The sequence below is a fragment of the Mytilus edulis genome, chromosome 8 (genome assembly GCF_963676685.1).
Source record: "Mytilus edulis chromosome 8, xbMytEdul2.2, whole genome shotgun sequence".
NCBI classification, from domain to species: Eukaryota; Metazoa; Mollusca; class Bivalvia; order Mytilida; family Mytilidae; genus Mytilus; species Mytilus edulis.
The window spans coordinates 50332558-50345984 of record NC_092351.1 but is presented as its reverse complement, the minus strand read 5'-3'; the positions used below and the strand labels follow the sequence as shown (position 1 = coordinate 50345984).

Genomic DNA, 13427 nt, shown 5'->3' with positions numbered 1-13427 from the left:
TGTTTGCAAAAATGTATCATACTTACACATATGCTGTATATTCTCTTTTCGCTATAAGTTTTTCTTTTGCATGCATTACCTAATTATCTACCCATTTGTCCATTTTTTTCTATTGCCTTTTTAAAAGCAGGATCGCATTCTTGCAGGTTACTTTTTTATTTAAATTCAACTGTATTTTTACAATTATCCCTAAAACAAGAGTCTCCTTACCAAGAAACAACTGTAAATATCCATGTCAAAGCTGATTTGGAAATATTCTGAAAGCTGATGCTCCTGCAAAAAAAAAACGGTATTAGTTACACATTGTAAAATAGTTCTAATACGATAATTTGATTGATTGTTGGTTGCTTAACGTCCAGTGGCAAATATTTCATGTATATTTAGGACGATTAAATTAAGTCGGGCGAGGCGAAGATAGAGCCGAAATGAATTTTATTGACCCGATAAATTCCGTATTAGGAGAACTGCACACTATGTTACGAATTTATCATATATTTGTTATTTAAATATTATTATATTCAAATTCAATTATTAGGACAATACCAACCAAGTACATTTAGATATGTAATCTATAACAGTGAAAAATGAAAAAATATTGGTACGATAAAGTAACTAAAAACAAATATTTATAAGGATATGGTAAATTACTCTACATTTTTGTAAATCAGGATAAAATGACGTAGTGTAAATTGATTTGGGACAGTATTAATGATACAGGTGTATTCTTCAAAAGAAATGTTATTTTCTGTCGTTTCCATTTTTGGCAACGATATAAACATGATCAAATGATAAATAATTGCGGGAATCTTATGGCTTACAACATGGCGACGTCCGTCAGCAGAACAGCAACGCGGTAATGCCCAAGCTCCACTGTTTACAATTTTGATTTCACGAGTAGATATAGTTTATATACATATATATTTTTCCGTTTTATTCATTGTTCTAATGTTATGTTATTGAGGACTTGCTGTAGTCGTGTGAAACACAATACAATAGGGACATTTACAATTGATCTTTGTTATATTAGCTCTACTGCTATATTTGTAACTTAAATACATTAGGAATGGATGCAAGTTTTCGGCTCTAAATAATTGTCACCAAATTTTTAATTTCATTAAAAACTAAAGAGAGGGACAAAAGATACCAGAGTGACATTCAAACTCATAAATCGAAAACAAACTGACAACTCCGTGGCTTAAAAAGAACAAGACAAACAGGCAAACAATAGTACACAAAATAACACAAACCCACCAAAAACATGGGGTGATCTCAGGAACTCCGTAAGGGTAAGAAGATTATGCTCCATACATAGCACCCATTGTGTCACTTATATAAGTACATACCCAGTCACACGTCTAATTTGGTAGGTCATATGTGTGAAAAGGGAACAAGATTATATAAAAAAGAAGATGTGGTATGATTGCCAATGAGACAACTATCCACAAAAGACCAAAATGACACAAACATTAACAACTATAGGTCACCGTACGGCCTTCAACAATGAGCAAAGCCCATACCGCATAGTCAGCTATAAAAGGCCCCGATAAGACAATGTAAAACAATTTAAACGAGAAAACTAACGGCCTTATTTATGTAAAAAAATGAACGAAAAACAAATATATAACACATAAACAAACGACAACCACTGAATTACAGGCTCCTGACTTGGGACAGGCACATACATAAATAACGTGGCGGGGTTAAACATGTTAGCGGGATCCCAACCCTCCCCCTAACCTGGGACAGTGGTATGACAGTACAACGTACAACATAAGAACGAAATAGTTATAACATTAGAAACATATCATATGTGAAAGGGGCAACCTACTATGATGGGGTTTGTAAGATTTACAAAAGGATGATTTTAACTTCACCACCTGGTTTAAAAGCTTTCTTGTGAGCATCAAACCTATATCAAGGTAATCATTCTATCTTGAATAGTTTTTTTAACACCCATAACATTAGAGGTATAACAAAAATGTGTCCATAGTACACGGATGCCCCACTCGCACTTCATTTTCTATGTTCAGTGGACTGTGTACTTGGGTTAAAAATTCTAATTTGGCATTAAAATTAGAAAGATCATATCATAGAGAACATATGCGCTAATTTTAAATTTGATTGGACTTCAACTTCACAAAAAAATACCTGTCAATATATGCAGTGCTCACACCATTGTATGCAGTGCTCACACCATTATATGCAGTGCTCACACCAATATATGCAGTGCTCACACCATTATATGCAGTGCTCACAGCATTATATTAAGTGCTCACAACATTATATTAAGTGCTCACAACATTATACGCAGTGGTCAAAACATAATATGCAGTGGTCACAACATTATATGAAGTGGTCAAAACATTATATGAAGTGGTCAACAAATTAAATGAAGTGTTCACAACATTATATGAAGTGGTCACATCATTATACGTTTTTTGTTGATGTATGATGAGATTATTCGGGAAACTCCGTTTTTTTAGCGGAAATTACCGAATCCATAATTGGTAATGCCCACCTAACAATTAAAGTCATGTTATCATTAACAATGATTAAGGCAGTATACAATGTTTAAAACTAATAAGTAAGGAAAAGATGAAACTAAGAGGTGAATGAATGAACTAGTTCTGTTCGTTGTAAGAAATGCGAATGGCAAAATGTACATTGTAAGTTAAATAATTAAAAGTTTATTTAATGAAATATCGAAGAAAATTTGTATGATATATTTCTCAAGTTCATTTCCTACTGAAGAACTTAAGCAAGGGGCCACTTTATAGTCCGTACTCAGTTTTAAAAAGCTTAATTACTTTTTAAATAAAATAGTCAGCTTTCTAATACACCTAAGTGCCGTATTACGCTTGCTTATATATGTCATGATATCTAGTAATTTTTGGCCTCAATTTTCAGAATTTGGCATTTTTACATGAATAAGTATACGTATCTAACAGATATGGAAAATGCAGTTTAAAGCATTTCATTGTAGGTGTTTAACATAACTTTACATCAATTATTCCAATTTTTTTACAAGCTTTTTAGCAGTTTGTCTTCTAAATATGATCAGCATTCTTATATAGAGATATAAACTTTCATAAGAAAAATTTACCCTTTCAAGACCCAGATTTACATTTTTATTTAAAGTTATCATCCCTTATGAAAACTGAGTTCGTGGGTGAATAAAACGTTTACTACGTTTGTTCGTCAGTTTGCACGGTTAATATATCGTATATATAAAAAGAAAAGTGGTATGTTTGCCAGTGAAACAACTTTCCACAAGAGACAAAATGACATCACAGAAATTAACAACTAAACGGCCACAGTACGGATGTCAAAGCCCATACCGCATAGTCAGCTATAGAAGGCCCCGAAATGATAAACTTAAAACATTCCGAATTAATGTACAAACAAACGATCGAAAAACGAACATGTATATAACACATTAACAAACGACAACCACTGAAATAAAGGCTCCTCCTGACTTGCGACAGACACTTGTATACAGAATGTGGCGGGTTTTAACATGTTAGCGGAATACTAACCCTCCCTCTAACCTGGGACAGTGGCGTAACAGTTCAACATAAGAACGAACTTTGAAAATCGGTTGTAAAAGGCTATTGTGCTCATCAGATTGAAATATAAATACATCTAACAAAAAAAGAGAGTGGACGTGGGCGGGTACTTGTATATCCCAACAACAAAAAGACACTATAAGTACTGATCTGAGAATACATGCAGTACTTGCAGTTACTGACGGCTAATTCAAAGCCACTATAACAACTAAAAAAAAACATGCATCTAAGTTTTGCATTTAGGTAAAGATTGAAACACACTGTGAGTAAAAAAGAATGATTTACTATTATTGGATAGTAACCATTGTCCATGAAAAAAGAGTCATCTTGACCTAAATTAATTCTGGTTAAGGTGCATTAAGATACAATATCTAATCAACTACAAGTCATAGAAGAATAATATCTTTTAGATCGCACTTCTTTGATAACAATGGACCTTGAAAAAAGATTCAAATTTGTGTTTAGGTCCAGATGATAGCAACAACACATAAAAGAGGAATGCATTTGTTGCTGAGCACTTCTTTGATTTTATTTAAAGTCCACAAAAATTATTTTTTTTGTAACAGAAGCACACAAAAAAAAACGATATTCGTTATTATTTAATATATAATTGTAATATAAATATATTAATGGAGAACTAATAGTATTGTTTTACTGTGAATTCTTCCCGTTGTTGTTATTGGCGTTCTAATTCTTCTCACATACAAGCTTGTCTATAGTCTAGGGATTTATGTTATTTTTGCTACCAATTGTTTTTCCATATCCCATGTTAGGATCAATGTAAAAGGTTGAAAATTTCATATCTGAATATTTTTTTCGTTATCTGGAAAGTTACTTTTGACGACTGATCTTGATTGTTTCTGTGGGGCTTCTTTCTCATGAATATGGATCACTCACGGGTAAGAATCGGAAAATTGTCGAAACTAATTTGACTTTTTTATGTATAGCATAGTCCGAATTATATTCTTACAAGAATTTAAATTCACAAACTAGTTATTTTGCACCAAACATTGCTGTGACATGCTTTTTTAAAATATGATTGAAAATCTTAAATGTTTAAGTAAAATTCTATTTGCAATTGCTGACCAACATTAATAAAAAAAGAAATGCAATGAACAGTATACGTCTGACAGATATTTGGTCCTCCTTGAAAAATACTGGGTCATAACATATCTTAATTACAGTCCCGAGTAATCTGAATATGCACAATATATGTGTATAAATCTACATGTTTTAATACGACTGCAAAAAAAAAAATGAAGAAACAAAATGGGCGTACATTGCTATCACGTCGTCGTCGTCAGCGTCGCCGAAGACAGGTGGTTTCCGGATAATAACTTTGGTATAAGTAAATAGAAATCAATTAAATTTTAACACAAGGTTTATAACCACTAAAGAAACTTAAGGTTGGGATTAATTTGGCGGGTTGTGGTCTTAACTGTTTAGAAATTAGGGGCCAAAAAGGGGCTCTAAATAAACATTTTTGTAGTTTCCACTCATTTTAAGTGTATGAATCTCTTTGAAATTATACCACAAGTTTCCACACCACAAAGGACGGGTTATGATTTGCTCGGAGGGCTAGGTGGGGGAGGTGTTATGGCTCAATCCGTTTAGGAATTAGAGGCAAAAAAGAGGGAAAAACAAGGTTTTTTTGGTTAATGGTCAATTAAGACAATTGAAACCAGTGTAAGGAAGGTAATCCAAATATATTGAGGTAATCCAGACATGTTTGATTTTCTCCCTTACACTGCTTTAAAATTATGTATAAAGATTTTTTTTTCCCATATCAGATTTCAGAAATTAAAAAGAAAAAAAGTGGGGGATACATTTTTCTTGTCTTCTTCGACTGTGGGTCAGTATGCAACAGCTTAGTGCACAAAATCAACAAAAAAAGGAGGGTATTTTTTCATTTTTGGAGGGGGTGGGGCAATTCGCAACAGCGTAGTGCAAAAGCAAAAAGATAAGTATGTATAAATTCAAATAATATAACCAATTTTAAGTTCTTTGACTACAGCTATTCTGTGTCAGAAACCTATTATGTGTCAAATATTTGATTCCATTCCAAATTCAGACCTGAATCAAGCGTGAATAGTGTGTCCATTTTTGTCCGAACGCATAGGCGGATCCAGGGGGGGGGCCCTGGGGGGCCCAGGCCCCCCCTTTCGTGGGAAAAATTTGGTTGATTATATAGGGAATCACTGAAGCATGACTCGAGAGGGCCCCCCCTTAGGTCAGTCAGAGGGCCCCCCCTTAGGAAAAGTTCTGGATCCGCCACTGGAACGGTTCAGGGTTGGACCTCTGCGGTCGTATCTAACTGCGTTCGGCGAAGCAATTTATTAAACACTTAAATATATATACATTTTAAATTGTGAATATAATGAAACTGGTCCTAAAAATAAGTAAAAAATGCCCTGTTGTGGAATAAATTTGTGGTAATTTGATCATACTTCTTTATTTACTTATTTCAATCAGTTTTAAATATTGTATCCTGCCTTAATGATAAAATGACTTTAATAACTGTTTAAATTTGTTTGCTGGGCATTACCAATTCAGGATTTCGATAATTTCCGCTAAAAAACGAAGTTTACCAAATGATCTCATCATACATCAAAAATCATCATCAACATCACCGATCATCACCTTCATCAACAAAAAACATATAATGTTGTGACCACTTCATATAATGTTTTGATCACTTCATATAATGTTGTGACCACTACATATAATGTTTGGACCACTGCGTATAATGTTCTGGGCACTTAATATAATGTTGTGAGAACTTAATATCATGTTGTGAGCACTTAATATAATGTTGTGAGCACTTAATATAATGTTGTGAGGACTTAATATAATGTTGTGAGCACTGCAAAAAATGGTGTGAGCACTGCATATATCGGTGTGAGCACTGCATATAATGTTGTGAGCACTGCATATAATGGTGTGAACACTGCATATAATGGTGTGAGTGTAGGATTAAATAGTGTCCCCCATTAAATGGTGTCCCATGGACAAAATTTCATGGTTATGACATGTGAAATTTTGTCCAGGACAGAATTGTATTATAAAATATTCTCCATATCTGTTTAAAAGTGTCCCTTGAAAAGTTATTCTATTTTGACCTTTGTTAGATATTTTTTCAAACTAAGTGAAATCATTTCCAAATTGATTTAATTAATTGATTAAAACATTTCAATGATTGCTAAATTATTTACCTTCTTTAGGGACAGAAAAAATTAGCTGCACTATAAAAAATTGTCCCTTGTGACAAATTTTTATAAAACATCCATGAAATTATGTCCAAGTACTAGGGACAATGTTTCACTAAGGGAGACACTATTTTATAGTTTACAAATGTGATATTCTGTCCAGTGAACAAAATTTCACAGATTAACTGTGAAATATAGTTCCAGAAGACACAATTTCATGGGACACTTTTTTGGCTTACACGTGCACTGCATATAATGTTGTGAGCACTTCATATAATGTTTTGACCACTTCATATAATGTTGTGACCACTGCATTTAATTTTTGGACCACTGCGTATAATGTTGTGAGCACTAAATATAATGGTGTGAGCACTTAATATAATGGTGTGAGCACTTAAGGTGGTACCCAACACTTTCACTAAAATTAATTTGGCTCGTTTAATTTTCATAAAAATTTTGTTAAAGTATTTACTTTGACCCTTTAACCAAATTATATTAATTTCAAAAATTTTGAACCAACCATTTTATCAGAAAAATTACACTGGTTATATAGCAGTTTGACAAACACCAATTTTGAACATTGAGAAGCTTAGTATTCCCTTTAAAACACAACGTAATTAAAACGTTTAGCTGATTTTACAGAGTTATCTCCCTGTAGTGTTAGGTACCACCTTAATATAATGTTGTGAGCACTGCATATAATGGTGTGAGCACTGCATATATTGGTGTGAGCACTGCATATATTGGTGTGAGCACTGCATATAATGGTGTGACCACTGCATATAATGGTGTGAGCACTTAATATAATGTTGTGAGCACTTAATACAATGTTGTTATCACTGCATATAATGGTGTGAGCACTGCACATAATGCTGATTATTAACACAAGGCAGTCATGGCGTTCCATAGTCGCAAATATCCGTTCACTGTCTCCGCTAACGCGTCGCCAGTTTGTCACGAAATTCAGGAATTTTTGAAAACTTGATGTTCATATGTATAAATGTGAAATGTTTTGTTAATACGTGTCTCATAAGGTATTGATTGTTAAATGTCTATTTATGCTCCTCCATTGACGATCTATAGAAACAACTATATACACTTAACCTAACTATGCAGCCAGCTCTGTTCGCTTCTCTATTAAATAAAAACCAACACATGTTATTGGCAAAATTTGTGCCACCATTTGTGGCGCTATTTTATTTCTACTCTAATGTCAGATTTATTTACAACAACTATAATGATAAGCGAAGGTGGGGACCAAACATTTGCCCCTTCACATAAACATAAATTAAAGTTAATAACAGAAACAGATTTAAAATAAACATTATAACAATATAAAACTTAAGTTACATTTTACCTAGATGTAATAGCTAACAAAGTAACATTATGTCATAGTCTTCTAAATACAAAACTTTCATAAACTTTCTCCTGAGTTTAAATAGTTAAAAAGGAGGTGGTTGGGGACGAGGCGGAAATCAATAAAATGAAAATTAATTGATTTTAAATCCTTTGATCAAAATCTCCAAGTAGTTCAAGATCCAGGGTTGGCAAAGTATTACCCACCCGGGAATTCCCGGGCGGGAAAACCCGGGTTTTCCCAGGCTGGGCTATACTCCCAGAAATGGGTAAAAGTGGGCATTACTGGGCAATATAATTTTTTAAGCTTATTTTAACACAAAATAGTAAAAACTTATTATAGTTTCATAGTATAACAGCTAAATCTATACTTTTTATACAGATAACCATTGACAGTCATTCTAGAAAATTCAATTTCATCAGTCAGGGGACTTACTTAAACAAGTGATTTTTTAAATCACTGATTCAAGTAACATTATTTCCATAAAGGTTGGAAGTTGGAGTTGTCTTTCTTTAATAATCACCTATTTAAGTAGTACAAATTAATCACTAGAAGAAGTGATTTAATCTTATTGTAGCTTTAAATATAGAATACTAATGATCCAGGGCCTAATTATGTTTCTAAACTTATCAGAACCAACATCTGTGTTGTCTAGAATGACCAGGTCATTTCAGGTGATGACCTTGTACTGAATCTAGGATAATGACATGAAAATCACTTGTTTAAGTATCAGACCTCAATTTCCTTCCAAAAAATCACTTCTTTAAGTATCATTCTTTTAATAACCCCCACTAATTTCAACACCCCCAAACAGTGAAATTTTTATCACGAACAGTAGAATTTTATTACATAATCTGAAAGATGAAACCTTGAACTTCACAGGAAAAATACTCCCACTGCTGTGAAAAATCTTTTAAGAAAGTATCAGTTCATTATGTAAAGCCATTATTATAGCATTTTTTCAACTAAAATAGAATTTTCAGCTAAATGATAGCATCAAAGGCATAAACCTTGCTACTAAAAAAGAAGCAAAAAGTTCATATTTTTTTATTTTACTAATTAAAAGATATAATTTAAACCTATGTGTTGAAAATTAAAAAAAAAAACTACAAAATCCCAATTTGTGACAAAACCTCGAATTTGCTACTCAAATAAGTGATTTAAAAATCACTTATTTCAGTAAGTCCCCTGACTGTTCATTCTCTTCTCTATTAATTTTATATGTAGGCAGAATACAAGATTTGCACGTTTAAAGATACCTTTTAATTACCAAGTATTGTTTCAATAATCCAAACTTTGAAAAAGCATTTTATTGAAGTGTTTAAGTGAATTGTTAATTATAATTGTTATACATTCATATTGCTAAATAAACACCCTACAGGGTCATGCCATTAACACTTTTAAAATTGAAAGGACTGATTATTGTTACATAAACAAATCTGTGTTCTAATCTGAATAATTACTTATTAATTAGTGACAGTACATATACATTATTTAAATGTGATGTTTCTTTAATACATGTAATTGTTAGTTCGTAATAGGAGCTATATTCATTTGAAAAGAAATTATTTACTTGCTTTCTATTTACAGTTTGCCAATCTAGACAAATGCTAAACAAACAAAATAGGGTATACATTTTTAACTATCTTATTAAATGTATTGCATTTGTTTTTATCACTGAATCCTCTTTAAAATTCAGACAAATATTTTATATTACCCAGTATTGCCCAGTATTACCCACTAAAACCCAGTAAAACCCGGGTTTTCCCAGTATTTCCCACTGGGCTGGGCAATACTCATAAAACCCGGGTTTTTGCCAACCCTGTCAAGATCAGCAAGAAATGCGTGCGCATCAAACTCATCAATATTCATGAGCAATTAATTTAGACAATAGCCGAAACAACCACGGGTTGGACATTACACAAATGCTCTGTTCTTCGCATAAATGTGTTATTTATTTTATTCATAACCCTATTTTATGCTCCTCCATTGACGATCTATAGAAACAACTATACAATGTATACACTTAACCTAACTATGCAGCCAGCTCTGTTCGCACCATTTGTGGCGCTATTTTATTTCTACTCTAATGTCAGATTTATTTACAACAACTATAATGATAAGCGAAGGTGGGGACCAAACATTTACCACCGAATTGTGTCACAATTTCCCCCCTGCTATTTCCTTCAGAATTTAAATGAACTCCATGCATATTTAAAATGTCATGTGTTGGGTACTGAAGCCCACGATGCACCCAAAATATCATTCGATTGCTGAAGACACGTTGTAAATTCTGCAGCTTGCAGTTCAAATCTATAACTCTGTCATTATATTGGGACACTGTGAGTCCACGTTTTGCCAAAACCTTATTCCGATTGAACAATAAGCCAACCATAACTAAAGGATTAATGTTAATTGAAAATAATACTTCTATAAAATACTGAATAGCAAATTCAATATTCACCACTGAATTTTCACTGCTGCCAATATCATTACTGCCTATCTGCATCAACACAACATCAGGGCTAAAACGGCGTATGTCTATCAAATATTTAAATAAAGAAGATACCATGCCCCCGTTAACACCTTGCATTTGTATCTCGTGATGATGAAGTTTAAAGTCGTGTGTCTGTACATAGTTTTTCAACCGAACAATGTGAGAGCTTCATATTTAAAACGTAATATAGTTATGATGATTTACCTTTAATCTATTGTTTACAATTTAATTCAATCTTCGCCTTCCGCTATTGTCAACTGAAAACTGCTACTTCCGATTTTGATAGTTGCGAAAAGGAGATTAGGAAATCCCAATGTTCTAAAAATAGCTAAGCTGTCAGATAATCAGCCTCATCATCATGTCCAGAGATTAGAAATTAAAAAGTTTTCATAACTTTTAAAATTCATATATGCAGTAGAAATATGTATTACAATTCCATATATTGCATTTGTATTGGCCAATGCAGAATGTCAATGCATCACAAACAATATGTATGTCCGACGTGAATCTTCGGTCAGCTTGTACCACTCTCAGCCTCAGTAAACAAATCAATAACTCACGAAGCAATCGATCCAAATCAATAAAATTGTAGAATTCTTGTCAACCACTAGTGTTCAGAACTATGGTACACTCATAGCACACTAATTACCGATATATAAAATCAATAAAATGAAAATCAATCCTTTGATCAAAATCTCCAAGAATTTCAAGATCTCAGCAAGAAATGCGTGCGCATCAAACTCATCAATATTCATGAGCAATTAATTTAGACAATAGCCGAAACAACCACGGGTTGGACATTACACAAATGCTCTGTTCTTCGCATAAATGTGTCATGTCATTGTACTATACTACATGATCAGTATCAGTATCAGTGTGACACAATAATTGAATTTTAAATTATTTTGTACCTACCTAGTTAGTGCATCATGAATACTTATCTCTCTATATATATAATTGTCTTAACACAGTTATTGTATACACAGTGGGTATGGTTGTCCTGCGAGAGAACGTTCTGTGCTGGTGATTTGGTCCTGTCAGGTGCTGGTGGGTCCTGATTCTGTGCTGGTGGGTTTGTTTACATTGTATCAAAACGGCAATAAAACGACTGTTTTGTTGCTTAATTTTTCTCTGATGCGTCATAAGTACCATGCAAAGTATATTACAACAATATTATATTGCAAAAGTCGTACAAGTTCGTTAAACGGAATTGTCCTGACGCTGTGCTGGTGATAAAAAAAACGGTCCTGGTTCTGTGCTCCTATGTCCTGGTTCTGTGCCTTTATATTTTAGTTAAAAGTGACATACATTCAAGATCATTGATGCTGTACTGTTATTGGCTAATTAACTGTTGTCTGCTTTCTTGAAATTGACATTGTTGTGAATCTGTTTACTGTTATTATGAGAGAAAAAATACTACTATATTTTCATTTTTTTTTTAAATTAACTGTAATCTTATTTATTGGCCTATTAATGGAACCCTTCTTGCACCCTTTTAAGATAAGAAAATATGTTTACGATTTTCGGGATTACGATCATTTTTTTGTACAAATCAAGTTAATTCACTTGAACCACACTGTTATTTTATTTAAGAATTGAATGCTCTTTTTTGTAAATTTATTGGGGTGTAAAAGCGTTGACCGAAATACACTTAAAATGTGCGCACGGTCAACGCTTTTACAACCCTATAAAGTTACAAAAAAAAGCATTCAATACTTATAATTACATTTTTACCTATAGGATCATGAAAACACGTCTTTTATCAAGTTTTTATTTCATTTAAGAATTGAATGCTTCTTTTTGTAAATTTATTGGGGTGTAGAAGCGTTGACCGAAGTACATTTTGTATGAAGCGCGGAAGCACTTCATTCTAAAAATGTACGCACGGTCAACGCTTTTACAACCCTATAAAGTTACAAAAAGAAGCATTCAATACTTATAATTACATTTTTTAGCTATGATTATGAAAACACGAATTTTATATATTTTATCATTTAATTCACCTGTGCACTTTATTGTTGGAGCACGTGTTATCATGAATGAAAAGTTGTATTGAGCATTGCAACTGCTTACGGAATAACACGTGATGTGCAGTTAGCCAATCAGAATAAAATATTATAATGAAACATACATCTAATGTAATTATTTACCTGTGCACTTTATTGTGGGACCTCGTGTCATCATGAATGAGAAGTTTTATTGAGTGATACAACTGCTTAAGGAATAACACATGATGTGCAGTTAGCCAATCAGAATAACGTATTTGTAATGAAACATACATCTAATGTAATTATTTATTATTATTACTTTAACTGTTAAGTCAGTTTTTGTTATATCTATTTTGCGTGACTGTATTTATGCACCCCTTCATACTTTGAACTACAAAACGCGCAATTTTACACCAGTACTCAAAACCCTCCTTCCTTGATGGGTGAATTTTACATAGACAAATAAAATCGTATAATATAATCAAAATGAGGATGTTAATTTGATGTATGCCTTTTTGTGCTTCTTCGTTACATTTGTTGTTTTTATAGTGATTAAGATGATAACACAATGTTGACTGCTGTACCCCTATTTTTGACATTTTTACCTATTGTGTCTGTTTGTTTTGTTCACGCATCGGTGACAATATAATGGAATTTGATGCGACTGTCATACAAGTGAGAGGTTTAGCTAGCTATAAAACCAGGTTCAATCCACCATTTTCTACATTTGAAAATGCCTGTACCAAGTCAGGAATATGACAGTTCTTGTCCATTCTAATTGTGAACTTTCCGAATTGATTTTCCTCTGAGTTC

The 13427-nt window shown here is 33.0% G+C and overlaps 1 protein-coding gene across 1 annotated transcript in view; it reads right to left on the bottom strand.

Moving 5' to 3' along the window:
- Positions 1–11350, bottom strand: part of LOC139484171 (uncharacterized) — a 78882-nt gene extending 67532 nt beyond the window's left edge. Inside the window, exons 1-2 of the mRNA XM_071267903.1 lie at positions 10831–11350; positions 211–270 (exon numbers count right to left, since the gene is read on the bottom strand). Coding sequence (XP_071124004.1) covers positions 211–234 — 24 coding nt within the window. The 5' untranslated portion in view covers positions 235–270; positions 10831–11350. The remainder of the gene's footprint in view (positions 1–210; positions 271–10830) is intronic.
- Positions 11351–13427: the final 2077 nt, after the last annotated feature.